The 25,083-nt window shown below is 45.0% G+C and overlaps 3 protein-coding genes across 8 annotated transcripts; 2 read left to right on the forward strand and 1 right to left on the reverse strand.

Moving 5' to 3' along the window:
- The first annotated feature begins 659 nt into the window (after positions 1-659).
- LOC106962630 (SLAIN motif-containing protein 1-like) lies at positions 660-11,171 on the forward strand. 2 transcript variants are annotated; one of them, XM_015057170.1, is made up of 9 exons: positions 666-1,286; positions 3,381-3,517; positions 5,282-5,395; positions 5,848-5,970; positions 6,744-6,887; positions 7,639-8,010; positions 8,568-8,723; positions 8,800-9,082; positions 10,182-11,171. In XM_015057170.1, exons 1-9 carry the CDS (start codon positions 916-918, stop codon positions 10,255-10,257), a joined length of 1,776 nt encoding a protein of 591 aa, XP_014912656.1. In that variant the 5' UTR covers positions 666-915; the 3' UTR covers positions 10,258-11,171. The 2 variants fall into 2 exon arrangements, with proteins under 2 accessions (XP_014912657.1, XP_014912656.1); XM_015057171.1 differs by lacking the exon at positions 5,282-5,395 and having other exon boundaries at positions 660-1,286.
- A 1,435-nt stretch (positions 11,172-12,606) lies between these two features.
- fam171b (family with sequence similarity 171 member B) lies at positions 12,607-19,808 on the forward strand. Of its 4 annotated transcripts, none has more exons than XM_015057168.1 (8): positions 12,607-12,968; positions 13,260-13,493; positions 14,123-14,215; positions 14,298-14,456; positions 14,529-14,699; positions 14,778-14,903; positions 15,384-15,507; positions 15,612-19,808. In XM_015057168.1, the coding sequence occupies exons 1-8, from the start codon at positions 12,785-12,787 to the stop codon at positions 16,918-16,920; spliced, it is 2,400 nt and encodes a 799-aa protein (XP_014912654.1). In that variant the 5' UTR covers positions 12,607-12,784; the 3' UTR covers positions 16,921-19,808. The 4 variants fall into 4 exon arrangements, with proteins under 4 accessions (XP_014912654.1, XP_014912653.1, XP_014912652.1 ...); XM_015057167.1 differs by having other exon boundaries at positions 13,263-13,493; positions 15,609-19,808; XM_015057166.1 differs by having other exon boundaries at positions 12,608-12,968; positions 15,609-19,808.
- A 232-nt stretch (positions 19,809-20,040) lies between these two features.
- Positions 20,041-24,756, reverse strand: zswim2 (zinc finger, SWIM-type containing 2). 2 transcript variants are annotated; one of them, XM_015057173.1, is made up of 10 exons: positions 24,590-24,756; positions 23,541-23,697; positions 23,385-23,461; positions 22,900-22,940; positions 22,620-22,830; positions 22,275-22,526; positions 21,242-21,326; positions 21,087-21,154; positions 20,964-21,018; positions 20,041-20,502 (listed from the first exon to the last, which is right to left on the reverse strand). In XM_015057173.1, the coding sequence occupies exons 1-10, from the start codon at positions 24,739-24,741 to the stop codon at positions 20,074-20,076; spliced, it is 1,527 nt and encodes a 508-aa protein (XP_014912659.1). In that variant the 5' UTR covers positions 24,742-24,756; the 3' UTR covers positions 20,041-20,073. The 2 variants fall into 2 exon arrangements, with proteins under 2 accessions (XP_014912659.1, XP_014912658.1); XM_015057172.1 differs by having other exon boundaries at positions 20,859-21,018.
- Between the last annotated feature and the right edge of the window lie 327 nt (positions 24,757-25,083).

Genomic DNA, 25,083 nt, shown 5'->3' on the forward strand with positions numbered 1-25,083 from the left:
TGAGACCAGAGTGGAGGTTTCCCCCTTCCAGCAAGGCAACTACCCTGAACTTCTGATGGATGGAGATATGATGGAGTGAGATTTGTTACCTACATGGCCTAGTCAAAGTTCAGACTTTAATCCAATTGAGAATCTGTTGTGAAACCTGAAAATTAGACCTTACAGGAGCAAAGAACTGGTTAAAAAAAAAAGTATCACCAGATGTGGAACACTGCTGGAAACATAAAAAGTGTTTCTATGAAGCTTTGACTCAAAGCATGCCGCACTGTCCAGATTTTCATTTGAAATTAAAACTCAAGCCAGGTGTAATTTTAGTTTCATTTTGCAATTACGGACTAAGTTGTGTTCTCCATAAAACCGATGGATATTTAGGGTAAGCCTGAGTGAGGCGCAGATTCACCACATCGACACTAGATGGCGCTAGATATCCAGAAATGTCTCAGCGGGGCACCGGCTAATTATAGCACACGATCCTGATTTAACAATTGGGTCATCAATTAAATAAGTTATTTACTAGTAAATCCGTTAAGCAGTAGATTATCTGGTATTGGGGAAGTTAAATGAGTTAGTTTAGTAGAAAGTTTGGTAGAACTAGTTTAGTTTTAGTTCTTAGAAGCGTTTATAAACGAATAAGTCTGGTTTTAGCCCTGAATTAGGACTGACAGGTGCAGCATCCACCTGTAATCCGCTTCTTTGTTCAGGAAGGTGGAGGCTGGGGTGTGTGGGTGTGTTGGCTGGAGAGGTGGAGTCTCCAAGTCTCCAGACAGGCGCACTAGACAGATTAGTCTCCTCCAGCCGCTAACCAGGACTCAAATCAGCTGCGGAGCGCAGACGGAGCGCCACGCCGGTTCCTGAGCCGGTTCGCCGGGGGGGAGGTCTGGAAGGCGGCGCAGGCAGAACCTGGATTCAGGTCCGATGGAGGCAGCCGTGCTGGGCCCCGCCGTCATGACGGACGTGGACTGCGGCAGCCTGAACGCCGAGCTGGAGGTGAAGAAGCTGCAGCAGCTGGTGCGGAAGCTGGAGCGGCAGAACGAGCAGCTGCGGAGCCGGGCCGGAGGCTGCCTGTCCGGGGGCTTCCAGCCCCTCCAAGGCCCGCTGCTTCAGCCGTCCCTAAGCTCGCTTTCTCCTCCGGGTGAACCGCTAGATCATTTCCACCCGTACGCAGGGGAGGAGGACGAAGAAGAGGAGGAGGAGGAAGAGGATGCGTCGGAACCGTCGGTTCTGGATGAGTTGGAGCTTCTGGACCTGGAGTCTCTGAGCTGCTCAGAGGAGTCTGATGAAACCTGGTCAGTGTCGGCTCTTTGTTCACTAATATCACCATTTGTTGCTCTTCAGCCCTTCAGCAGAAGAGGCTGCTCCTCTTCCTCCTCGCTGCTCTGCAGCTTTCAGGCATTTTCCTAGATTCGCATCCTGGAAGTTGAGTTCTAGCGGACCACCAGAACCAACAGGCTGTATCAGAGTCTCACTACGCCCATTCAGGCTCCATGATGATTACATGTTGGCTCCATGGTTCCTCCAACTGGGGACAGTTGAACCTACGTTTCATTTTAGCTCCATTAAAGGCTTTTTTGCACAAATGATTAGTCTAAGGTCACCCACAGGTTCTCAGTGGTAACATAGATAAGGACTTTGAGTAGGCCACTCAAAGGCCACCTTGTTTTCAGCTTTCACAGTTAAACTTTGTATCGTGCTTTGGTTCTGTTTACGTAATTCAGAACTCTTCAGGTCCGACAGTGATCACACCTGGTTCAGCTGCTGACATTGAACAAAAAACTAATTAATAATCCTGATTTGTTGCTATTTAAGAACTTGTCGCCTACTTCATGTGAAGACATAAAATGATTGTTCGATGATTACTGTTTATTGCAATTAAACCTGAAATTCTCACAAAATTTATGATGGACCCACATGCTCACAAAGCTGTCCAAGGGGTAAGCCAAATCATAAATGGAAAATTGAGTAGAAGGAAAAATTGTAACTGGGAGATACTAATATTAGGAATGTAACTGTATGGACAATTTGCATCATGCTTATTGCGTTTGCAACCAAATTATAAATATAAAAATACCTGCCTCATATTCACAGTCAAATATTTTAGTTCACATTATGAAATGACTGAACATTACCAAGAACTTTGGGGAGTTTAGTCTGGAAAACTGTGGATGTTTCTCTAATGAATTCTGTTTAGAAATCCTGAGACGATCAAAACTGTGCAATGAACTCTGGGTTATGATTTGCAAGTTTCAGTTTAAGCAGCAGTTCTCCTCTGAAGCTGTGACAAAGTTGGCTTGATTTGTGCCAAAGGAAGTACTCAAAATGAGGAAGAAGTAGTTAGAGCAGCAGCTTCTTTATTTATTTTTAAACTTTGGTTTAAAGACCTGGAGGAAACGATCAAAGAAAGTTAGTTTTCTACGATTGTGGACTTTCTTGTCCTCTTAAACTCCTTTAGGAAGATTCCCAGTCAACAGGGAAATCCATTCCTGTTGATTCTCCCGTATGAATGTTTTTGGTTCAAATGAAATGATTAAATGAAACCAAACGATTTCATTTAATGTAGTTCTCATTAGAATTACACCAATGTCTTGAGCCCAGAGGAACAAAAACCAAGTTCCATATCATAGGTGGAACATCGTTTTGTATCCATCAGAGAACATGTTCCCAGTCTTCAGTAGACGGATCGACTCAAAACATAGTCCAAGAAAGAACTTGGTGATCGGCCAAGTCTCAGTTTTATCCATGTGATGGACAAAACATGTTGTAATTTATGTGTTTTTGACCTGACAGTCACCGACTGGAGCCAGTCGAATGAAGTTCTTAAGTAGTTTTTCAACTGTTCCCAGTGAAGGCTGGACTGTAGCGACTGATTTTATTTGGATGCTATCTTAAGGTGTAGTTGCGGAAAGGAGGCTGTTTGGTTGGACCGTCTCATCTTGGCTTTTTCTATTGGTGTCTTAAGGTCAGAGGAATCAGATGGTTGGTGTTGGACCGTCTGGAGACGGTTCTGTGTAGAAATGTTTCTGCTCTCGACGTCGGATCACAATCCATTCGGTGAAACGGAATTCTAGATGGTAGCAACTGTTGCTAAACCTTCCAGACCGTCTGCTGTTCAATTCTAACTTGTTGGACTTTATCTCCTAGTGAAGACATCATTGATCAATGACAACAGTTGGCCAACATCGATCAACATTTGGTGATCGTGAAAACCTCTCCATAAAATCTTTTTCAGACTGAGGTGCTACAGCTAGATCTGCAGTGTTCCTCTTCTTCTCTAGCCAAGCGGATGAAGGTTCTTCATATTGCACTTAAAACCACTGTGGACAACTTTTGTGACCCCAGGTCATAAACATGTCTAAAGACTCACTGCAATTCGTCGTTTCCAGGTTGTACGTAGCATCGAAAGCAGGAGAGAATTCAGCCGAGTCTCTCAGTCCGCTGCAGTGGTGTCGGCAGAACCTGGACAGCCCCAAGTCGGACGTGGAGGTCGCCAGAAGGTCGTTGTCTCTACGACTGGAACAAGGTACAAACTGAACCTTTATCCTTAAACCTCTGGGTTTACATTAAGAGGTCAAACTTAGCAATAGATGTGACTCTTCTGTGTTGGCTAAGTTCCCTGGTTCGCTAAGACACCAAAGACTCAAAACTCTCTGGTTCTCTGGTTTTTCTTTCATCATGTCAGAAAAGTTCTGGGAATGTTCCAGGAAAAGCAGGGACATTTAGAAGGCTTTAACTAGAGATGCAGATGAGTTGAAGGTTCTAATCTGCATCCAGCGTCCCATAGTTTGTTGTAGGGTCTGGCTGTTTCAGAGCTGTTTAAATTTATGCTGCCCACTTTGAAGCAGATCAGTTTTCTGTTGACAACCAAGTAACAACCCATTGAGTTTGTAACTTGCATCATTATGAACGTGATTTATTGTGTGTGGGGTCCCTCAGGGTTCAATCCCTGCATCTCTATTTGTTTGTTCTGCTCCAAGGCAACATTGATGGAAACCATGAAAGGTTTTCCATTTCAAACAGAAAACATTTTACGAAAATAAAAGTTAAGACGTTATCTTTGAACTACTGATTTAAAAAGAAGCAGGCGTGTTCCTATGCGCAACTATTCTTGCACTGCCTTAGTGTAGAGAGCTTTATGTTCTTTTTCTGTTGAAGTAAAACACAGAAACAGGACGTACTCTCTAACTAAGAGTGAAGACTGTAAATTTATCTGGTTTATCAAAATACCCCTTAATAATAAACAGCAGTTGAATTATCATAATGCGTATTTCTGATCAGTAGGAAGCAAGTTTGTTTATCTTTGAGGACTTTAAGCTACGGCTTCCATTTGACAAGCCGGAGGTCCGATCACCACAGAGAGCAGAGTGCTGTTAATCTGTCCACGCGCTGAACGGATCAGACCTCGGTTACCTGACGCTGCGTCTGCTTACGTAACCCTCCACTGACAGTCGGAGAAGGAAACAGGTTGGAGGAAGTCAAACGGGAACTATAAATCTTGATCTGTGGATCTTGAAATGGTTGACGCGTTTCTGGTTTCTGTTGCTTTGGCTCCTCAACAGGCTGAAAAGACTCAGCGACGACACATTCTCAGTTTGATCTTTTCAAATGCAAAGAGTTCAGTAATAACAGATTCTTGGGAAATATGGACAAAACCAGCCCATATCACTGATCCCCCACCATACAGTACCTGTACTGACCATTAGTTTGACCAAAAAAAGCCCAGTGTCAGTCTCCTCTGACCAGAGCCGTGTTGTTTAGAAGGATTACCCATCCTTTTTCCATTACAGTGATGTTTTTTTCTGAATGTTTGCATGCTGGTTCTCAGCAGCGCCTCATGGAGGACACGGTCCACTGTCGGTCAGACTGCAGGTCGGCGCGCCGTCTGCCTGGGCCTGTGAAGTTGCAGCAGCTGCACGCTTCGTTGCATCAGAAACCCTCCCGCTAGCTCTGCCTCTAATCTCTCTCCCCCACTCGCCGTTTCTACGGAAACGGTTGACGGGAGAGGAGTCTCGCTTTGCGGCCGAGTTGAGGCTTTGCGTTCATGTATAGACATCGTCCCTGCGTCGGCGTGGCTTTCACTAGAGGCAGCCGGCTCCGGCTCCACTGAAAGCAGCTTTGTCCGACCTCTGTTGGGCGCTAAGCTGATGAATAGAGCCGAGGGTGACAGACGCTGCTGGTGAGGTAACGGCAGCGTGGTGGGGTGGGGGGAGAGACACAATAAGAGGCTGTTTTACTATGTTGAACAATGAAATCCACATCTTGATGTTTGTTTACCTTCCTCCCTCAGTCTCCAGGTGGCGTAGCTCCCTGTCGTCCCCTGGAACTCCTCCGACCCGAGCCGCAGCGGCGTCTTCCTCCCCAGCCAAACCCTGCTCCACCCCACCACCAACTGAAAGACACGGTAGTCAAACTGCTAGCGTCTACACAGATGTACCTCCACTAAATAAGCGCTTCTGTTGTCTGTGTGGTTGGCCACTAGATGCCAAGCACGCAACTTCACAGGCCCGAAGATTCTGACATCCATCGGAAAGGCTTCCAGAAGCTTCTAGAACGAGTGTCAGACTCCAAAACCCGCCACAGCTTTTTGTGTGGCTCTGAAGAATCCAGACACTAAGTTATATCAGTCAGTTTTCTGTGATTGTGGAAATTCATTTAAAATCAATCAACAGATTCCCACATTTTTTCAAAAATGGTCAACAACATTGGGTTTCCCAAAGTTGGCGAAATAAAGGTGGCAACAAACTGCTTATTCGACCAAAATACTTTGGTTCGTCACATAGAATCCTGGTTAGTTACAGTCTGAGGTTGTAGCAGTAATAAGCTCCTCTGTCATGTGTTTTTCCATCCCTGCAGCCGCTCCTCTCCTCTCCTCCCCGCTGCACCCCGTCCTCCATCACACCCTGAGCCCCATGGGGAAGGAGCTGTCCCCTGTAGCTGAGCGGACGCCCACCTTCTTCCCTCACCCTCCCAACCGAAGTAAGACTCTCCCCGACGGAACCGAAATGTGCAGGAAACCGGATCGCACTCAGCTTTTTGCACCTTGTCAGACATAGAAGTGTTTTTTCTTTGTTTGTTTGTTTTTATCTACACTGTGATTCAGCTATATATGAATGCTGCTGGAGAGGAAAAAGGGGCGCATTACATCTGGATAAAGCCGGTGCTGGTGTCGGCAGAGTGAGCCCCACAGGGGCATCAGGAACCAGCAGCTGCCGGCGCTCTCTACAGGCTGTTTTCCATGACTGCAACCAGCAGGCCTGCTCTCTCTCACTCTGTTGGTTCTGGAGTTGAACACAGTTCGGTTGAGTCTGGTTGGTCATGTCTGGACACTGATGAGGCCTCCATATTGGGTCTACAGCGATTGCCCAGGGCAGCAATCGCCCATATGGCTTATATTAACAAACCAGCAGACTTTGGAGCAGAATGAATTCTACAGTCATGTGTTGTTAATGCTGCTTTCAATAATAATAGTAGATCAGACCATCTGGAAACTCTAGAGGTCTGCTCTCTAGAATATTCCGTCTTCTGGGTTTTAACAGACTTCATCATCCTACTTCTCTTCAGGAGAATCAGGGATTTTCTTGTCAGGTTTTTTTCTTCTTCAGGAGTTTTTCTGGTTCAAAGCTGTTCCTAAATGCAGCCGTTTGACAATTAAAGGTAAACCAAACTGTGCAGCGTTGGAGGTTGAGCTTCTTTTTTTCGTCTCGCAAAGTCAAAGTCTTTGGAGTTTGACCTGTTGTCTTTGTGTGAAGGCCGCAGCCTCCGGCGCTCCACCCTGAGCCCCGAGTCATCGGTGGACAGCGACCTGGGGACGTCGGAGGACGACTCCATCAGCCTCGGATACAAACTGCAAGATCTCACGGACGTCCAGGTCATGGCCCGGCTGCAAGAGGAAAGTAAGTAGGCCAGTGGTCAGGTGTTGGGTCAATCCAACAAACATTGACCTGTGACCGCCATCAGGTGACGGGTCAGTCTCGTTTTTTTTTTTACTGAAGTTATAGTGCGTATACATAGGTGTATATTATAACTTATTATATATGCCTTTAATAATGGATTATCATATTTGCACATTTTGAATTGTCGGCAGTGAATATCTTTATTTCTAGTAAATAAATACATTTAGAAATGTCAGTTTTCTGGAAGAAGTGTTTCTTCATGGACACATTATTACTTTTTTTTTATTATCTACAACTTGATAGACATCTATAGGATATAAGTGAGGCCATAACGGTGAGCCAGGCCTTCCTGTCCAACATCAGTGTCTGACCTCAGAAATGAATTCTGGAAGGATAATGTTCTGATATGAAGACTTTTGAACCCAGAAAGCCAAGTGACCCAAATCTTTCTCTAAACATCTACAGTGTTTTATTTTGGAGACTGAGCTGCTGAAAGAGAACCTTTAGTTTCACTTTTAAGAGAAGGTAGAAATTAAATGTTTGCTCATTTTTCCTGGTTCTGTCCCCCTCTCCTCTCCCGATCTAATAACATAACATCAGATCTCAGAGCCCATCGCTACTTCAGCTTTATTAACCCCAGGAGGTGATAACTTTGGGTTTTACGGTTCCTTTTTAGTTTTTTTTTTTTTTTTTTCTTAGTTTTTTTATAGCTGTTTTCTTTGCGTGCTGCCCCTCATGTCGCCCCCTGCAGGTCTACGGCAGGACTACGCCAGCACGTCGTCATCTGCCCTGGCCGGCCGCCGCAGCCAGAGCTTCACCTTCCAGCTCAGCCAGCTCAGCGCCGGCCCCGGCCTGGAGGAGGAAGACGAGGAGGACGACGAAGACTACGGCCTCCTGCCACCGCCGCAGCCGCGCCTCACCCGCCTCTCACACTCCCACACCTTCTGCAGCGTCCGCGACTGGCGAAGAAGCACCAGCTCCCTGTGCACCCCTCCTTCCACCCCCTCCACGCCGCCGCGCCCTTCCGCTGGCTCCGCCTACCTGGCTTCGCCGCCGGCGCTGCTGCTGTTGGGGCCGGGCGACCCGTATGGCATCGAGGCGCCGGGCTTCAACCCAGGATCAGGTGACCTCACTGCGCCGGTTCATTCCTACCCATCATCCTTCAGTCCTTCTGTTTCTCCCTCCAGTCTTCCTTGATTTATCCTTTTCTCTCCGTCTTCCAGCCTCTTCCTTTATTCAATCAGTTTTTCCTTCCTCCAATGACTAACCCAGGATCAGTAAATTCATGCAGAACTTCAGTTTTTTCCCCTCATCTGTAGTAAAAGCAGGCCCTCTGATCAGTTTCCTGCTCCGTTCTGCCTCCTCGCCATTCGGGTCTGACCCGGGCGGCTCATTAAAACTTGTCTAAGCCTCTTGTGCCGCGGCCCTCTAAGCTCTCGCTGCCGTGTGTCTCTGAGGGTTTGGTGGGATTAGCGTTGGGTCTTTACGTCCAGCTGAGGGGCAGCGAGCAGGAAGGACGCCTCAACGCTTCATCCTCAGAGATACAGATGATCAACAGATCCATGTTTTCCGTTTTCTGTCCTCGAACCGTTTTGTGCTTCAGGCCAACTAGTAGATTATTTATAGATGAAATCTGCTGCCGGTCACCTTTTAAAGGTTATTTCTGTTTGTCTTTATCAGATAAGCTGCGGAGGAGCATGCCTAACCTGGTCAGAGCTCCCAGCATGCCCAGTGTGCCCATTCCCACCTCTTCCAGTGCTGCTTCTTCTTCTTCTTTGCTTCGTAACAGCCAGAGTTTCGATTCCTCCAGCGGCTTGGCTCGCCTCCAGTCCTCCAGTAAGACTCCAGTGCCGCCGATTCTCTGTCGTTCTGTAACAAACGGGTCAGTGTTCTGTTTCCTCCTCTGCCTCAGTCCCCTCTCCAGGCCAGCTTCAGAACCGGGTCCAGAGCCTTGGGAGCTTCTCCTCATTGTCACGGCAACCACTGAAAGCCACCGCCTACGTCAGCCCGACGGTCAAGGGCCCGACCTCCGCCAGCCTCACATCTCTGAACGGCAGCGGCATCCCTCTGCTCAGCAAACCAGCAGGTGGAGGCTCCGCCCCCATGGCGCCCCGCAGCGGTCTGCCACGCCCCGCCTCCATCCTGGGCCCCACAGGCTCCAGCCCCCGCGGCAAGGTGGCTTTATCATCACGAAGGTAATGGGACCAGAACATCGGGATTGCTTAAAACTTGGGCAAATGCACAGATATGGTAGGCAATTTGAGCATATAATGATAGACGGTGAATATCATTACTCCGTCGGCTAAGTGATTATTGCCGTCTCAAAGGTATTTGACCTCCTGAATAGAATTTTTGCACAAACAAGCCACATTTTCATTGTAACTGAACCGAAACGTAATAAGCTGCCAAGCACAGGTAAATAGATGTTAAGGTTGTCGATGTCAATCTAGCATAACTGACCTACTTCTCACTTTCTCAATATTTTTTTAATTAAATTTAAACTTTTTCCTGACCTGTAAAATCTGAATCCCTTGGACTTTGTTATGTAGCTGTTACAATGTTCACAATTCATAGTAAAACATTGCGTCCCTTTTTCAGACTCTTTACAGTATTGTCATTTTGTCGACCAGCGATGCTCCTAACTCGGTGCATAGCAGTGGCGCCTGTGTGGCGTCCAATCCAGTGCTGTGTGTCAATGGAAGCAACAACTCATTGCTGTTTTTAAAATCCTGCTGTTTTTTTCCTTTTGTTAGCAGCTAGTTGTGCTATCATGTTAGCTTGTATAAACACAGGGACAGTTGAAGATTCAGTTTTAGGCTCCAAGGTCTTAGGTTTTTTTTTTTTTTTTTTCTTTTTTAAAGTGATGGAGCTGTAGCTAAAACGTATTTATTAGCTTCTGAGGTGATACATCTTTTAAAATGCTTCTTTGTAGCTTCCTTTTCCAGCTAGCTTTGCTGTAGTGCTAACGTTAACGCCACAGTTAAAACATTAATTAGCATCTCTGGTTCTAATAACTGCTAGTTTAAGTCGCTACTTTTCTAACTTTTGGAAATGGCTAACTGTGCTGCAGTGCTTATGCTAGCTTGTACATAGCCAATAATGACACATGGATATTCCGTTTTATGTGATTTTTATTTATTTTTAATTACCGTCATCGTCTAATACAGTGCAGATTATTTTTTATTATTTTTTTGCACTGTGATGATTAGAGTATATTGGAATGATGAGTTTCCCTGCTTGTCGAGAATCTTCATGCCCAGCTGGTTTAATACAATCTGTATTTTTCCTTTTCAGTTTACTGACGCCTCCAAAGAGCTTGTCCACCTTCAGTGCCCTTCGCGACAGCGCCTGGAGAGACGGCTGCTACTGACGGCTGACCACCCCGCAGGCTGGGGCCGCATCGGGGGCCGCATCGGGGGCCACAACGTGGGCAGTGAAGCTTCGGATTTGAGATTCTGCGTCGAACAGTCAGATTCTGTCCTCACGCGAACAATCTCCTAGATTCTATGCAGAATTTCTTCGGAGGACTCGGGTAATCTTTCTGGATCTGTGTGCGACGTTCACCGGTGAGTTTGGTGGTTTGGTGCCAAAAGTGAGCTGCTCTCTGTTGTGCAATAAGCCGCCGGCCGCTGGGTAACGCTGACGCTAACCAGCAAAGAGGGCTGCCAGTTTTTACTATATGAACCTCTGATGCCGTTTTTATTAAAATATTTATTTTAAATAAAACCGATTTGACTAATCTGGTGTAGTTGCCGTGGCAACAGTTGCCAGTAATGCTGCTAAAGTGTAATAAATCCCTGTTGGTTTGGGCACATTTGGTCTAATTTTTAGAGTATGATGTATTTGTGTACACACCTAACTAACTGTGCATATATCCGTTTATTGACCTATTGCAATATTTAAAGTGTAAATCGTCCAAAATGAAAATATGGGAATGTGTTTGGGGGAATGTCTCACTGTGGTGTCACCAGACTTTGTGCATATTAACACTGATCTTGTTGCACTTTGCCAGAAATCTCACAAATGTATTTGTTTACTAGTGTTTGCACTCTGAGACTCAATCTGGTGGATTTTGATAAAAACAAAACACACACACTGATCAAGATGGTTTTTTTCCAAGATCTAACAGTTGTACACTTTTTTTCACGTAGCACTTCCAGTTTGTTTAACTCGGTCCTTAATCGACGTTTAAAGGGCACATCTTTCATAATTTACACTGTTTTTTGTTACTGTGAACCTCTAGCATTTTACTAAAACTTAATAAACTCAGTATATTTGGCAACAGTTCTGAATGTCTTTTTTTTTTAAAATCACAAAATATGAATTTGCCAGTGAATTTTAAAAATGAGAACTCATGATGGTTTTGAAACGGTATCAGACGCCACCTAGTGGTGGCTTTCTAATGTCAGTTCCGTCCTGATTAGTTTTATGATGGAATAATCGGACAGGTTTCTGTTCCACCACTTTGAAATATTTCGTGAATATAATGCTTACTGTTTCCATTTAATAATCTTAAGATGCTTTAAAAGAGAATAAATTCATGTAGTTGACTTGGACATTGAAGAATTTTCTAATTCCCTCAGTTGAAGCACTTAAGACTTGAGCAAATAAGCTTTATTTGTTGTTGGTTTATTATTATTTTGTATTTATAAGACCGAGTCCAGATCACAGGGACTTGCAACAAACATCTTATGGGTGGAACACTGCCCCCATGTGGAGAGGAAGTCAAAATCCTCCTCATAAAGCTGTTGCAGGATGTTTGAGGAGATGAAAACTTGTAATATGGTGTATTGGTGACTTTTATTGTTGGATATTTTTTATGCAAGTTTAGAATTGCAACTAAAAGTTCAAACAGGATTTTTTTTTCCTTCAGCTATATTTGGTAAGCCACGTGAAGAGTCTGGGTCCATTCTGTTGCATAAAACCTTTCAGAATGAGTCAAAGATTCATTCAGCATTTCTAAATTATACCTAAGCCAATAATTAATCTGTTGACAGAACAATTACTAGCCATTTACATTATTGTAGTAATATTTCATTTTAAAGAGGAAACTTAACTGTGAGTTTGCCAATGCAAGGGAAAAACACATCAGTGATGACGTAAGAACTTCTATCTTATCAAAGATCTTGTTTAGTCAAAGACACCTCACTCTAAATGTTTGGGGGAGGAGGGGCTTCACATAACTCTCGGCATTGCTGATGCACAAGTTTTACCACAGTATTTTCTGGTGATAATTGACATGATACAAGTTAAAATCTGTCAGCCTTACGAAAAACATGCAGCTTATGGGTAATGAAGTAGGCTCCTTCTGTTGAGTACTTTAGGTCTACACAATTAATTCCAATTAATCATGTTTTGAAATATAAAAACTGTATTATGCAGGCAAAATGAGGGAAGAAAATTCAAATACAACAAAAGAACAAATCAGGAAAAAAAACAACCGAAAAACAAAATAAAAGGAGACAAACACAATAATGATCAAATCAACTGTGGAGAAAAGTAAAAGCAGAAAAAAGAATGAGGGAAGAAAAAAGGTAATAAAAAAAGGAAAATAAAATGTAATGTCATTGTTGCATTTAGATGTAGGTCTACAAGTTCTACAAAAATTACATATATATGAAATATTTATTGCATACGAAATATTTATTGCATACGAAATATTTTGTACATTTAGGTTAGCTTTATTTCAGTCGGTTAGTGGGGCATCTGTTCACGTCAGACGATCTTCGAACACACGCCCAGCCTCAGCATCAGCGCATCTTTTTTTTTTTCCACGCGCCTCTCCCCTCCACCCTCGGCCCTGCGTGACGCGCACAAACACTGCCGGACCTCCCGATCCTCGCGCTCTCCTCTCGCGCCTGCCTCGTTATGCCTTTGATCCCCGCCGGCCTGCCGCCATGTCCGCTGCCGATCGCTCCCTGCCGCCACTGCTGATTCTCTTTCTGCCGTCTTCGCTGCTGATCTGCCTGGATGGACCGCTGAGAGCGGCGGCGGAGGGCGGAGGCCTGTCCTCACCCCCATCTCCGCTCGAGGACAATGGCGTCCCAGCCGCCGTGGGAGACACCTCAGCTCTGGCTACAGGTAAACATCAGCAGATGATGCCAGGACAAACCCAGAGAAACAGTGTTTTTGTTGGGAGACAGAATGTCCATGAATAACGGTCCAAAACAGTTCCTTCATAATTAACCCAGAGCTGCTGACCTGGAGCCTCTGTGTTAATGAGGACCTGGTGGATTGGAGGTGAAGCTCCTGGATCTTGTGTGTGTCGGTGTAATTTTCCATAATCTCAGCTGCGCTCACCTCATCACTTTTTCATGGACCTTACGCCTCATCACACGTGCAGCTCTGATCTCCTCCTTGCTTTCTCCCCAGAAGCCCAGTTTTCCTTGAAGGTTCTGGTGAGAGACCTGGTGACCCGCCGGCCGCTGGCTGGGGCCTCCGTGGACGTCTACCTGAACCACACCTCAAAGAGTTCAGCCCAGACGGGGGAGGACGGGGAGGTCCTGCTCTGGGTGCCCTACAATCCGGGTGTTAGTTTGACTCTGCTGGGCTATAAGGAGGGGTATGTACCCACCCCCCTGCCCTGGAGCACCACTAAGAGACCAAGTGAGTGACAGAGACGGTACCGTTAGGAACACCTTCCATGTTATTTACAGTAAAGTCAGCAGAACCCTCAGCCTCCCTCACATCTGCATTGTTCATGAGTGTTACTGAGGCGCTTCTGACAACACACAAGATGCGCTCTGCTTATTTTATTGACTCCATCGACGTGTCACCGGACCATCTTTGTCCTGCTCAGAAACAGGGAGGCTGGGGGCTCCTGATGGGACAAAGGGCTCCTCTCTATTGTCTTGTGTCCCCCAGTGGGTATGGGTTTGGCAGCGACGCAGCAGGGTGGTGGCGGTCTAGATGGAGGATGGAGCAGGTGTTTTATGGCTCTTGTTTTTCAGAGACACCTCCCCTTTGTGCTTGTGATCCAGACTGAGGAGTCCTAGGAAGACGCATGACAATGAGGACTCCACCTAGTGGTCAATGTACACAATTGCATCTTTGTTTCTCTTTTCCCCCAGTCCTATCCAGCACCCTGCTAATATAGTGTTTTTGTTCCTATTACACCAGATGCCTATTTCACCAGAAGCAACCCATTTTTTGGTTCCACCAAAATATGGAACCTTAAAGTTCCATTTTTGTCTCAAACGTGTTGTTGATCATAAACATTTTTGGTTTTATTACAGTTTTCTCCGCTGTGACGTTGCTGCTGCTCCCTCACAGTCAGGGAAACATCTGGCTGTTTGAAGACTCGGTACTCATCACCAGGAACTTACCTGGTAGGTTCACCTTCATCTCAGTGAGACAATTTACATAAAAACACATTTTCAAAATTTTTTATTACGCTTCACCTTTTCACAGACAGCTCATCCCAACCTAAGGCCAAGTTCCCCAAGAACCTCCTCACAGTTTCTGATAAAAGCAACATCTCTTCACTGATGGCATACCTGACTGTGCCACAGCACCACCTGGCAAAGGACTGCACCAACTGCACCCCAGGGATCATCAGCAGTAAATCTGGTTAGTATTTTATTTGACTTACTAAGGGTCGTCTGAACCTGGAGATTTGAAATTCTTATGAAATCTTTCCAGTGCTCAGAAGCATCGAGCTGAAGGCAGTAGCAGCAGTCAGCATTCAGTTGTATTCCGGCAGCCAGGAGCTTCAGGTCAGAGGACCCATCCAAATCAGCCTGCCGCTGGAACACAACACTCACTTGAGGTCCTCACACACAGTACCTGCCTGGGCATTCAACCTGAAAACAGGTAGGTGTAAAACTCTTTGAGAATATCAGAATGCACGAGTGACATAAGCTTGACTACATGAACCGATGCTCTGCGAAGGCGCCTGGGAGAATCACGGTCTGGGAATAGTTAAAGCAGTTGGTGACGAACTGGTTTGGACATACACTGCGTCCCATCTGGGCTACTGGATCGCTGCCCCCCACCCTTCGGCAAAAGGTACCTCAGGTGTGTTTTCTACGTCACATAACGGTGCTGCGAAAACATGTTTTACGCCTTCGGGATTTTATTTTTGGCCTTAATAATCACATCGATAGCTGAACTCTTTTGTTGTTGTAGAACCATCAACCTTAACCGAGGCAAGTTAGGTGTGTAGAACTTTTAGATGTTTGTCCGAGTTCTGTGACCTCCTGGATGAGTTGGGGATGCAAATTCAGACTAATTTTTATAGGTTGGATACCCCTTCACCAGTGTTTCATATTTTATCCATTTTCTAGATAATGTTATCTCTGGTTACTTGTCTCTTTAGATTGAGAGAGGTTGTGTAATATTTTGAATTTTATCTCAGTTCCATTGATTACTTCATTGTACAGGTTGCTCATGAATCTGAATTTAAAAAATGTGATTAAATAAGGTGGTAAACACCTTTTCACATCACTGTAAATACGCTATCTGATACCAGGACAAACCTGTCATTTTTCTTTGTAGATTATTTCGGACACATAAATTCTGTGGATTTCATCTCTTACCACACCTATCTTTTGGTGGGAATACTGGGAGGAACTCTTGCCATAGTGATTGGATTCCTGTCCTTGCTTCTCTGTCACTGCGGGTAAGAAAAATACTCATCGCATCAATTATAGTACATATAAATAAAGGTTGCTGAGGGTCCAGATAACCAACCCAATTGAGTTTTGCCGTTTCCACATCCAGCAGTTCCCGTAAAGAAGCCACAAGGAGGAGAAGGGCCCGCTTTTCCAAACTCACTGTAGTAAAAAAAGACCAGACAACCTCCACCCACACGGAGGAGGGTTTGCTTCTCCGATCTGGTGACAACAGCCTTGCCTCCTGCAGCGTCCAGTGTGAACCTTCATCCACACCCAGACACAAAGCCAACTACAACATCTATGTGGAGGATCCGGGGAGTCTGACCGCAGCTCCTCCTTACGACAATATCACTTCAGATCGGATGAAGGCGACTCAGCCTCCGCCGCACTACATCAACAATGAGGACGTTGCTCGGATATGTGAGAAAGCAGAGCAAAATCGGGCCAACATGAACTCTGACAACTTCTTTCAAGACAAACTGGTTCACATCTACAACCAGCCGGTGGCGATTATTCAAGCTCCTGAGCTGTTTGGTGCTCAGGAGCAGCAGCTTCCAGGGTGCAAGGCTGCCACTTTCCCCAGGAACGGAGCTGAATACGACACTCATTCTGAGCCTGCGAACAAAGACAACTACACCCAGACACTACCCAAAGTCCACTCTCAAGGCGGGAGCAGTCCACAGCAGGGCAATCCGGATGAGCCTCAGCCTCTGGAGACACCCCCACCAGGACAAGGTCCTACTGCTAGTGTCTGGGGACGCTATAGTAACCTTCTGGAGTCCTCTGTATCTGTGCCAGGGACTCTCAATGAAGCGGCCGGTATGGAGGCCTTCAGCAGTGGCCACAGCAGCGAGCTCCAGGGGATTTCTGAACGCACCTTACTGGAACTGACTCGCGGCAAGTCCTCATCGGCTCACCCCAGGGCTTGGTTTGTGTCTCTGGATGGAAAACCAGCCGCCCAGGTTCGCCATTCCATCATCGAGCTCCAGAGTCGCCACCGGCCACCAAGCAGCAACGACACCAGCCTGGACTCTGGCGTGGACATGAATGAGCCCCTGCAGAACATCCGCGACATGGAGCGTGACAGGCCATCGATGAGGGGCTCCTCCCTGCCGCATCACGGCAGAGGCGGCCGTTACGTTGAGGAGCAAGACCTGAGCAGCAGCGAGAGCGGCACCACTGCCACTTGTACGCCAGAGGACCCTTCCCTAAGGAACATTCTAGACGGGAGCAGTGGAGCTATTCCCAATATTCCCGAAGAGCGGGACGGGATGGATACATCCAGCGCACAAGAGGACAGCGAGTCGAAAGGTACACCACCACCTCGACGACTTCGGAAGGTGAGAGAAAGAGGGAAGGCAGAGAAGAGAAACACTAAGCACGTCCGGGAGGGAAGACCTTTGACCAAGAGAAGTTAGAGCTCACTTTAGACGTACACTTGAGTGACTGGAATCATGTTCTCAAATTTGTGTTTACTTAGGCAATGTTGTTGTCGAGTCCCGTGATTGTACAACTTTGCCAAAGAAAGCATAAGCTGACTGAAGATGCGCGGCACATCTACGGTGTTTCACATTGAATCCTGACGCAGGTGCCGTTTAACCCTCCCGTTATATTGTGGGTCAAATTGACCCATTTTAAATTTCAAAAATCTAAAGAAAACTGTTAAAAGTAGTTTTTTCTGTTTGGAATTTCTTCTGTTTGACTTAATAAGCATAAAGAGCATACGAGATGAAAATTGGTTATTTTATGTAGTTTTAACCCCCTTCACATCTACATAGAGGAGTCAAATGTAGGTGTAAAAAGGGTCAAAAGTGATACTATTTGTTTGTTTGCAACTGTGAGACTAATTTCACCTGATACACAGACACACAAACACACACCCTCTCCCTTTTCTCTTTACCTCACTAGTAAACTGTGAGAAGCCTTTTCTGTTCTCATGAGCAAATCTGATCCATGTTGAGTGGACACAGAGGAGGGGGCAAACATATGAATATACAAAAACCTTAAACATTGTACAATGTAGTCGTTTTCAGATTTTCAGTATCCTTAAAAAGGGGTTGAGGGGCTAACATAACCCCTGTGATGGCTCTAGAAAGCAAGAACATGTTGTGCTCATGAACAATTTGCACAAAAGTGTTGAAATGAGCACTTGAAAGGACCAGAAAGAAAGTATGACCCTTTACTACTATGCTACCAAAGGAAGAATAGACAACTTGGACAAGATTACTAGGTCATACAGCACACTGGCAGTAAAAAAAAGAAAAAAATATATATAATTTTCATGTATAACCACTGATTTTTCTTTGTAGGTTTTCCTAGTGGATGTAAAAAAAAATAATGAAGAAAATATTGTTATTGCCGTAAATATTGATTGAAATTGTCAGCAATAATCAGATGTAAAATTGTTTCGGAGAAAATGTTTGGATTCTGACACGACTACACTGAGAGGATTACTGCTACAACGCAGAATTGAACATAACGGGAGGGTTAAGAGGTTTCTGCACCTCATCCTGTCATTTCCTCAAATCTGAACATCACCAGCGAGATTCTTCAAAGCTAATACAATACGTAACCATTCCCAGTGTTTGCATTACAGAGGGTGCCTTTCTTACTGCCTGCAATCACAAAATGTAATTAGTTTCCTTGTATTTATTGAAAATCTGAAATCTGTAGGATGGACAGTTGTACCGATCCTCACCACAAATGCCTGCTTTAAATTCAACAAGCTTTCCTAATTCTCAGTACTCTCACTTGATTTTTGAACATACTGCCTCAATAGGACTGCAACACTGAACTGGAGAAAGACTAACACACAAGTACAGAGCTGCCACATGACTTTCACACGTGATATACGATATCTTAGGTCTGCAGTTGCTTTTATTTGCATGAAAATGAATGTTTCCTTTAGCGAGTGAACACATAGAGCCACAGAGTAAATAGGAGGTCAGAATAGCTTTTAGACAACTCGGTGACCGAATGTTTTTACTGTCAGGTCTTGCCATACGACTCAGTGTTGCGCTGCCAATTGTAACTATTCCAATTCTGGGATTTTTACTCAACAGTTAGAGGAGCGAAGGAGCCGATATTTGTTTATTTCCAAGTTTAGAAATGTATTCAGGGGATCTACCTTAATGGGTTTATATGCTTTAACGTAAAAATAGGTTTTACTTTCATCGTCCACTGATCCAGTCAGGATACTTTTAGGCCAGGATCTTGATACGTTTTCCACGTCGTGGTGCATGATTTGAATGATCGACTATCAAACGGAGGGTTGAAGTCGACTAAATGTTTTTATGCTTTTGAACTGCCAAGGGAGCTAGTCACACACCTTAGTTTGCGAGTCGTGGAAAGCGAAAGCCGACGTCTTTCCTGTCAGTTGCTGCCGCGCAAATTCATGCAAACGCACATCTTTGTGGTAGTTGTGATAAATGGGGGTGGGGGGAGTGTTATAGTGGGTGGGTTAGGTTTCCTGAAAAGACCCAGTCTGATCTGACTTATGAGCTTATAGGGCAGGCCAAAAGTTTGGAAGCACAAAACAGCATATTGGTATACTTTGCAACAAGATAACATAAAGAGACTTTTATTACAATGTATTTTGCTATATTTATCAGGTGTTTGGATTGAGCTGCTATTTTCTTGAAAATAATTTTTGAAGAAAAGCATTAAACAGTTGTTTCCAAACTTTTGGCATGTCTGTATATTCTGAAAAATACATAGAGGACCAATAGCATCAATTTAAGATAGAATCCTTAAAAGGATTAAGATGACAAACATGTAGCTACCGTCACACTGTCATCAGTCCTGGGAACAACTAGCCTCGGTATGTAAAGTTACGAAGCCTTCAGAGACATTTGAAACTGATCAGGATGAAACAGAATAATTCTCACCACAAATGAATATTTCTTGCAATTCAACTTCACCTTTATAGTCTTCCATTATAGCTCTACTGCTACATACTTTTAATCATGATTGATGCTCGATTCCGTATATTCAAGTGTTATCTTTTATATGTAAATACCATTTTCTGTGAGCACTAGTTTAATGACGTCACCTTGTTTATTTTTTTGGTTTCTATTTGAAAGAAGGTGGAACAATCTACTCATGTTGTGTTAGTGTGACTTATTTTAAGGTCGTCTCAGTGGACGGAGCCTTGTAAGACATGTAGCTTGATCACGAATACACTTTCACTCACCGGTCATCAGCTCGAAAACGCAACGTCTCCCTGCTTCTCTGGTGAGATGAGAAGTAGTGTTCAACACTTTGTGCAGATATTCTTGTCGAGAACAATAAACTTGTTGTCGCTCTGGTTTTTGTAGCGATCCAGATGAATGTAAACTGTACTAAATTTGCTGTGGATCCATCCACCGTCACGCCTTTGGTTTCTTCCAAACGGGCCACCGCTTGTGTTTTTACCTTTGTAGTGATGTTAGTGTTCTTGTAGTTATTGCATCTTTTGAGAACTTGCTTAATAAACTTACTTCATACTAAAATACCCTAAAGGAGTCGGTTTACTGATCTAGTAATTAGACTGAAGTGGATTGAGTGAAATGTGCAGACATCCTAGTCTGCTTTTATTGTTTGTTTATTGAAAATCCGGTCATTCTCAGCTCCAAGCCGTCTCCCGTTGCGTCTCTAACAGTCTCCTTCTCCACGTCTTTCAGATGCACTTTGGCTTTCCTGGAGGCCAAAGTGCCGGGAAAACCTTGAGTCTTTTTGAAGGGATTCATGCTGGAATTCAGTGCTGGCCGACTAAAAGACGAGGCATCTATCAATACCTCTGAGTTAGGAGCGTGACGCGCAGGAGAAGGTTTGGTACTTTGAGCGAGCAACGCTGTCCCAGGGACAAACAGATGTTTCAGGTCGTCTTCCTGGTGCTGGAGGGAGGTGACCTCAGGAGAGCTCTTCTTCCTGTCCGTTGGTCTCTGACAGTAGATGATGTATCCGTCTAGGGGACAGGATCGTGACCTCAGGAGGATCTGGTCCACACAGTCCATGTGAAACTGAGGGAACAGACGAACAAACATCACGGCGCCTCCAAAAAGTATTAGAACGTCTTGAACTTCTTCACATTTTGACATATTACAAGCCAAATGTCAGTTTATTTCACTGGGATTTTCTTTGTTCGTATTGTGAAGTGCCAGGAAGATCATTTCCTCTACAGAGAAGTTTAGTCTGTAGAGTTGAAGCTTCTCAACTGGATATGTCATTCTAAAACATTACACCTGTACTGTTTTTGTCTCATCTGACTTGTGTTCAACTATAGATGGTGGAGTCCGGAAAGGGACGCCAGGGAATGCATATCCCAGTTTTAAAGTTTGAAAACACTGGCAGGGTTAGCAGGAAGAGTTGTGGGTACCTTGTGTTGACAGGGCAGAGTTCGGAGCTGCTGACCCTGACCGAATCCCCGCAGGCAGATCCGACACTGCATCCCCTCATCCAGCAGCCGAGAGCCGCGCCTCACCTTGGCCACGGGGACACGCTCCAACACGAAGTCCGCAGGAGGCTCCGCCGGAGCGCTGAGGAGAAGACGGCAACACTTAGCAGCGCGTGAGCACGGCAGGAACTAAATCCTCCCTGAACGCACCTTCCATCCCGTGGCTCTGGATCCAGGGTGGAGCCCTCAGTCACAGGAGTCCACTCCTCTTTTCTTGTCTGTTTCAAGTGAAAAAGATTGTTTCATTCAGAAGCCGTTTAGGTCACAGCGGTGTGACTGGCTGAGGTTAAATCACAGAGCTTTACTGTTCTTGAAGCAAGAGGATGCTGCGAGTGGCTGCCTTTCTTCACGCAGGTCTCACAGAGATACAAAGAGCTGCAGAGGCTGCATCTGCAAAAGACACAACAGACTTCTTTGATCTACTTCGTCTCGTAAGATAAATGCTATTCTGTTTCAGAGCATCCAAGTGAGAGAACTGGTCTGGTTCCCTTCTACTTTATCTTCACTCAGAGGAACCACAATTTAAGCTGGTGCCAGTTTAGGATTGGATGGAGAATTTGAGAGGAACCAACCAGGACTCAGAACTATAAATGAGGCTCACCAGTAGAGTCTGGCCTCTTCTCCTGCTGACTGACTCATCTGTCCATCTGCTGCTGCTCTGGAGCTCGGTTTGGTGAGTAAAAGGTTGTGGTGGGAGTCAGAGGACCAGGTACGTTTGGGGTCCCCTGTACATTTTTCTGCTTTACCAGGTAGGTAGGTCGGTGAGCCTTTTTGTTAACTAAGGATAACAGAGTTTTTTTTCTTTGTTTGTCCTTTGAGCTGACAGTCAGATCCTGTTTAGTTTCTCTGCTTTGCTTCAACCTAACTGTCCCTTTCTCTCCGACTATATTGGCAAAACAATCTTCTTTCCCAGAGGCCGTTTTATTGTGGTTGTCATGTTTCAGAGGTGTTCACACTATTAACACACCATTGTGGATCCATGTCCGATGAAAATCTGACTACATTTACTGACGATGGTGAGTTCGGATCGGTTGCGACGGTAAAACACATTCAGTCGGCACTAAGGAGACCACCCGATTTAACTACTGGTTTCTGACACAATGACTCCAGATTTTGACCTGATGCTGCAGCTAAGATGGAGTCAACTCAAACCTGTGTTTCTTCAGTGACCCATCAGCATGACCCGTAATCGCAGGTTCCTATTAGCTGATTTACTGTGTTAATAAACCATAGCAGCTAGCTGGTGTTTGCTTCCCCATCCTGTGCTGAGTTAAATTGGATTTGTCTCTTCTAAGGTGGGCAGCCTGGCTGCAGCAGTGTTGGTCTGGTCCAACCCACCTGTAGCAGGTCCCAGTGACCGGGCCCGCTCTGCAGCTGCAGCAGACCGCTCCCAGGTGTCTGTCTGCTCGCTCCCTCTCAGCAGCAGTGAAGAGCCTGGCTGCGTTCTTAGCCTGCTCCTGGAGCAGCTGCAGGGAGCTGAAGCTCTCCCTGCACAGGGGGCACCGCAGCATCTCCTGGCCGACTGACAGGCCCTGGTGGTCGGCCCACACCTTCATGCAGGAGATGTGGACGCTGTTACCACAGCCGTACCTTACAGGGACAGACGGAGAGCATCAGGAGATCTGACCCCAGAAACTGAGGTAAACGTTCCGGTCAACAGAAACCGCCGCGACCCAAACCCACCTGCAGTAACACACAGGCTGTTTTTTCTGCAGCAGCCCCTCCAGACAGATCGGACACGCGTCCTGATTCTGAATCTCTTTCCGGCAGATGACTCCGGTCTCTTGTCCTGGAAGGCTCTGGTGGGGAGTCCCAGCAGCAGAGGCTTTAGCCTGGTGTGAACCCTGGAGAACCTCCAGCAGCTGGCGCTCTGATAGCCCCGGCTGAAATGCATCTGAAGTGGAAAAACACGACCTGTCGACGGATCAAAACTACAAAAGGTATTCAAAGCAGCAATGCTTACACTGGTGCTCTCTGGGTAGCCGGAATTTCCTCAGCAAAAGCCTGGAATCACACATTATTGGTTAGTGGGCAAAATCAATGTAAGGTTTCAAATATTCTTTTCTTTTAAGCAAATATACTTCAGTGTTAAGGTAATTACAGACCGCCAACTTCTGCTAACTAGTGGGTCTGCATGAAAATATGCCTTTACCTGGTGTGAAACAATAGAACATGTAATGCAAAGTTGGATTAAAGCCCATCAAAAGTGTCATTATTTACCAAATGACACTTCGTGACGACAGTCATAAACACTCATGAAGTCTCCCTTCATGTTCCTGACCGGTGTTTTGTCATGGTTACGACAGTATCATGTCACTCTTAAGCACACCCCTTCAAAGTAAAGCGTTACCAAAATATTAAATGCAAGTTTGAAAGTCGCTGGCTCAATATGAAGAACCTGGACAACATTTGAATCAAATTGAGAAGCAAACTGTGTGTTAGTGATACCAGCAGATGTGTTTGCACGGCTGCTGCTCCCTGGTGAACGTTGGACAGGTGCACGTATGTCGCTCGCCCAGGCACACCTGGACAAGAAGAGGACATTCTGGATCTTTTTGCTCCTTGATCTCTTGAGTGGACCCCCACTGTCCCAACGCGACCGACCTTAAAGTTTGCCGTCTCTCCATCCTCCTTGAGCAGGAAGGCAGTTGGGCCGAAGGACCGCAGCAGGAATACGGTGGAGCTGAGGGCTTGATCCTGGTGGGAGTTCACCGTGTCGCTGGGAACGTTCCTCCAGCCGGTTCGCCTGGACATCATGTCGCTGATGGGAGGGGAGGAGCGAGGTATGGATGTACACCAGAACATTATGGGAAACGGATATAACAAAAGGACATGACATCCCATAAGCTGTTTACAAGGAGTGATAATTTGTTGCAACAACATAGAGACCATCTATGAAACATTATGGGATTGATTTCAGAGCAAAACATGATTATGTCTGGCTGGCAAGTGACACTGTTTATCATAGAAAACTAAAGAACCTATCTGTTAGGTTCTTTTGTTCAGATTTGTCAGATCTTTATGAAAGGCAAAAATTACAGAGACGTAAATAGGTCAACCTGTAAAACAACCAAAAAAAAAAAAAGAGAATACTTTTGAATTACAAATGTATTAATTTTATTGTAGGGAAACGTGTCATTCACTTCACTTTAAGAAATATGTATTACCTGTTTATGCTTTAATATTTGGTTTTATTAACTATTCCTGCAGATAATACATATTTCTCTTGTAGCTGATAGTATGGCCTTTGTAGCTTGCATTAAATGACCTACTTTGACCTCTATTTGCTTTTTAATGTGGTTATGTAAACTCTAAAACAGCGCCCCTCATGGTGGCAGCACCTTACAGCAGCTCAGCCGGTTCTGATTGGCTCTTTTTCTAGTTTAGTTCATTTTCTGTCTGAATCGTTTCTGTTTGGACAATTCCTCACTCTGATTCTGGACCCTTATCAGCTGAAATGATTCATGCTCTTACTTTGTAACTTTCAGACAGTTGTTACGCATCGAAATGCCCGAAGCGACGTTGTTAATTTACAAACAGCTCGGCTCTAAGACGAGAATTCAAGGCAACAGACAAAGCGAACTGTTTGGATATTAAAACTGCTTAAATGAATACATAAATAAACTACTTCAAGTTAAAGTGGACAGCCTAACCTGTTTCGGCACGAACGTCTTAGAAAGTAACCTGAAATTTCCTGTTTTGCGCCAAAACGATAAGACGACAGAACTTTACACTCGAACCGACTCGGAGATCCTGTAGGCATGGTAACGGTAGACTTTTGTGTTTGACCGGCAGAGGGCGACATTGTCGAGAAATGGAAGATGCCCTTCCAGTTTGATCCGTTTTCTGCTGCTTGTAGACGAAACAGAAATAAATAAAAAAAACCTGTGTTGTTATTTGAATATTAGAAATACAATTGAAAATATAAAAACAAGCCAGGTCATTCAGTTCAAATGAAATTCAAAACTGTTTTATTTACCCCTAAGGGAATTGAATTGATATTCTTTGCATGTACCATGGAAGTTATTTATTTGTTCAAAGTGGTTGACTAAATGATTGACTGAGGAAACGGCAAGCTAGAAGAGCAGAGCTGCGATCTGGTTTGTGTGAATCGACTTCTTTTATTTGGACTGCCATCATAAAGGTT

Source organism: Poecilia latipinna, unplaced genomic scaffold, assembly GCF_001443285.1.
Source record: "Poecilia latipinna isolate Pla-1442-1.1 unplaced genomic scaffold, P_latipinna-1.0 Scaffold1440, whole genome shotgun sequence".
Lineage (NCBI taxonomy): Eukaryota > Metazoa > Chordata > Actinopteri > Cyprinodontiformes > Poeciliidae > Poecilia > Poecilia latipinna.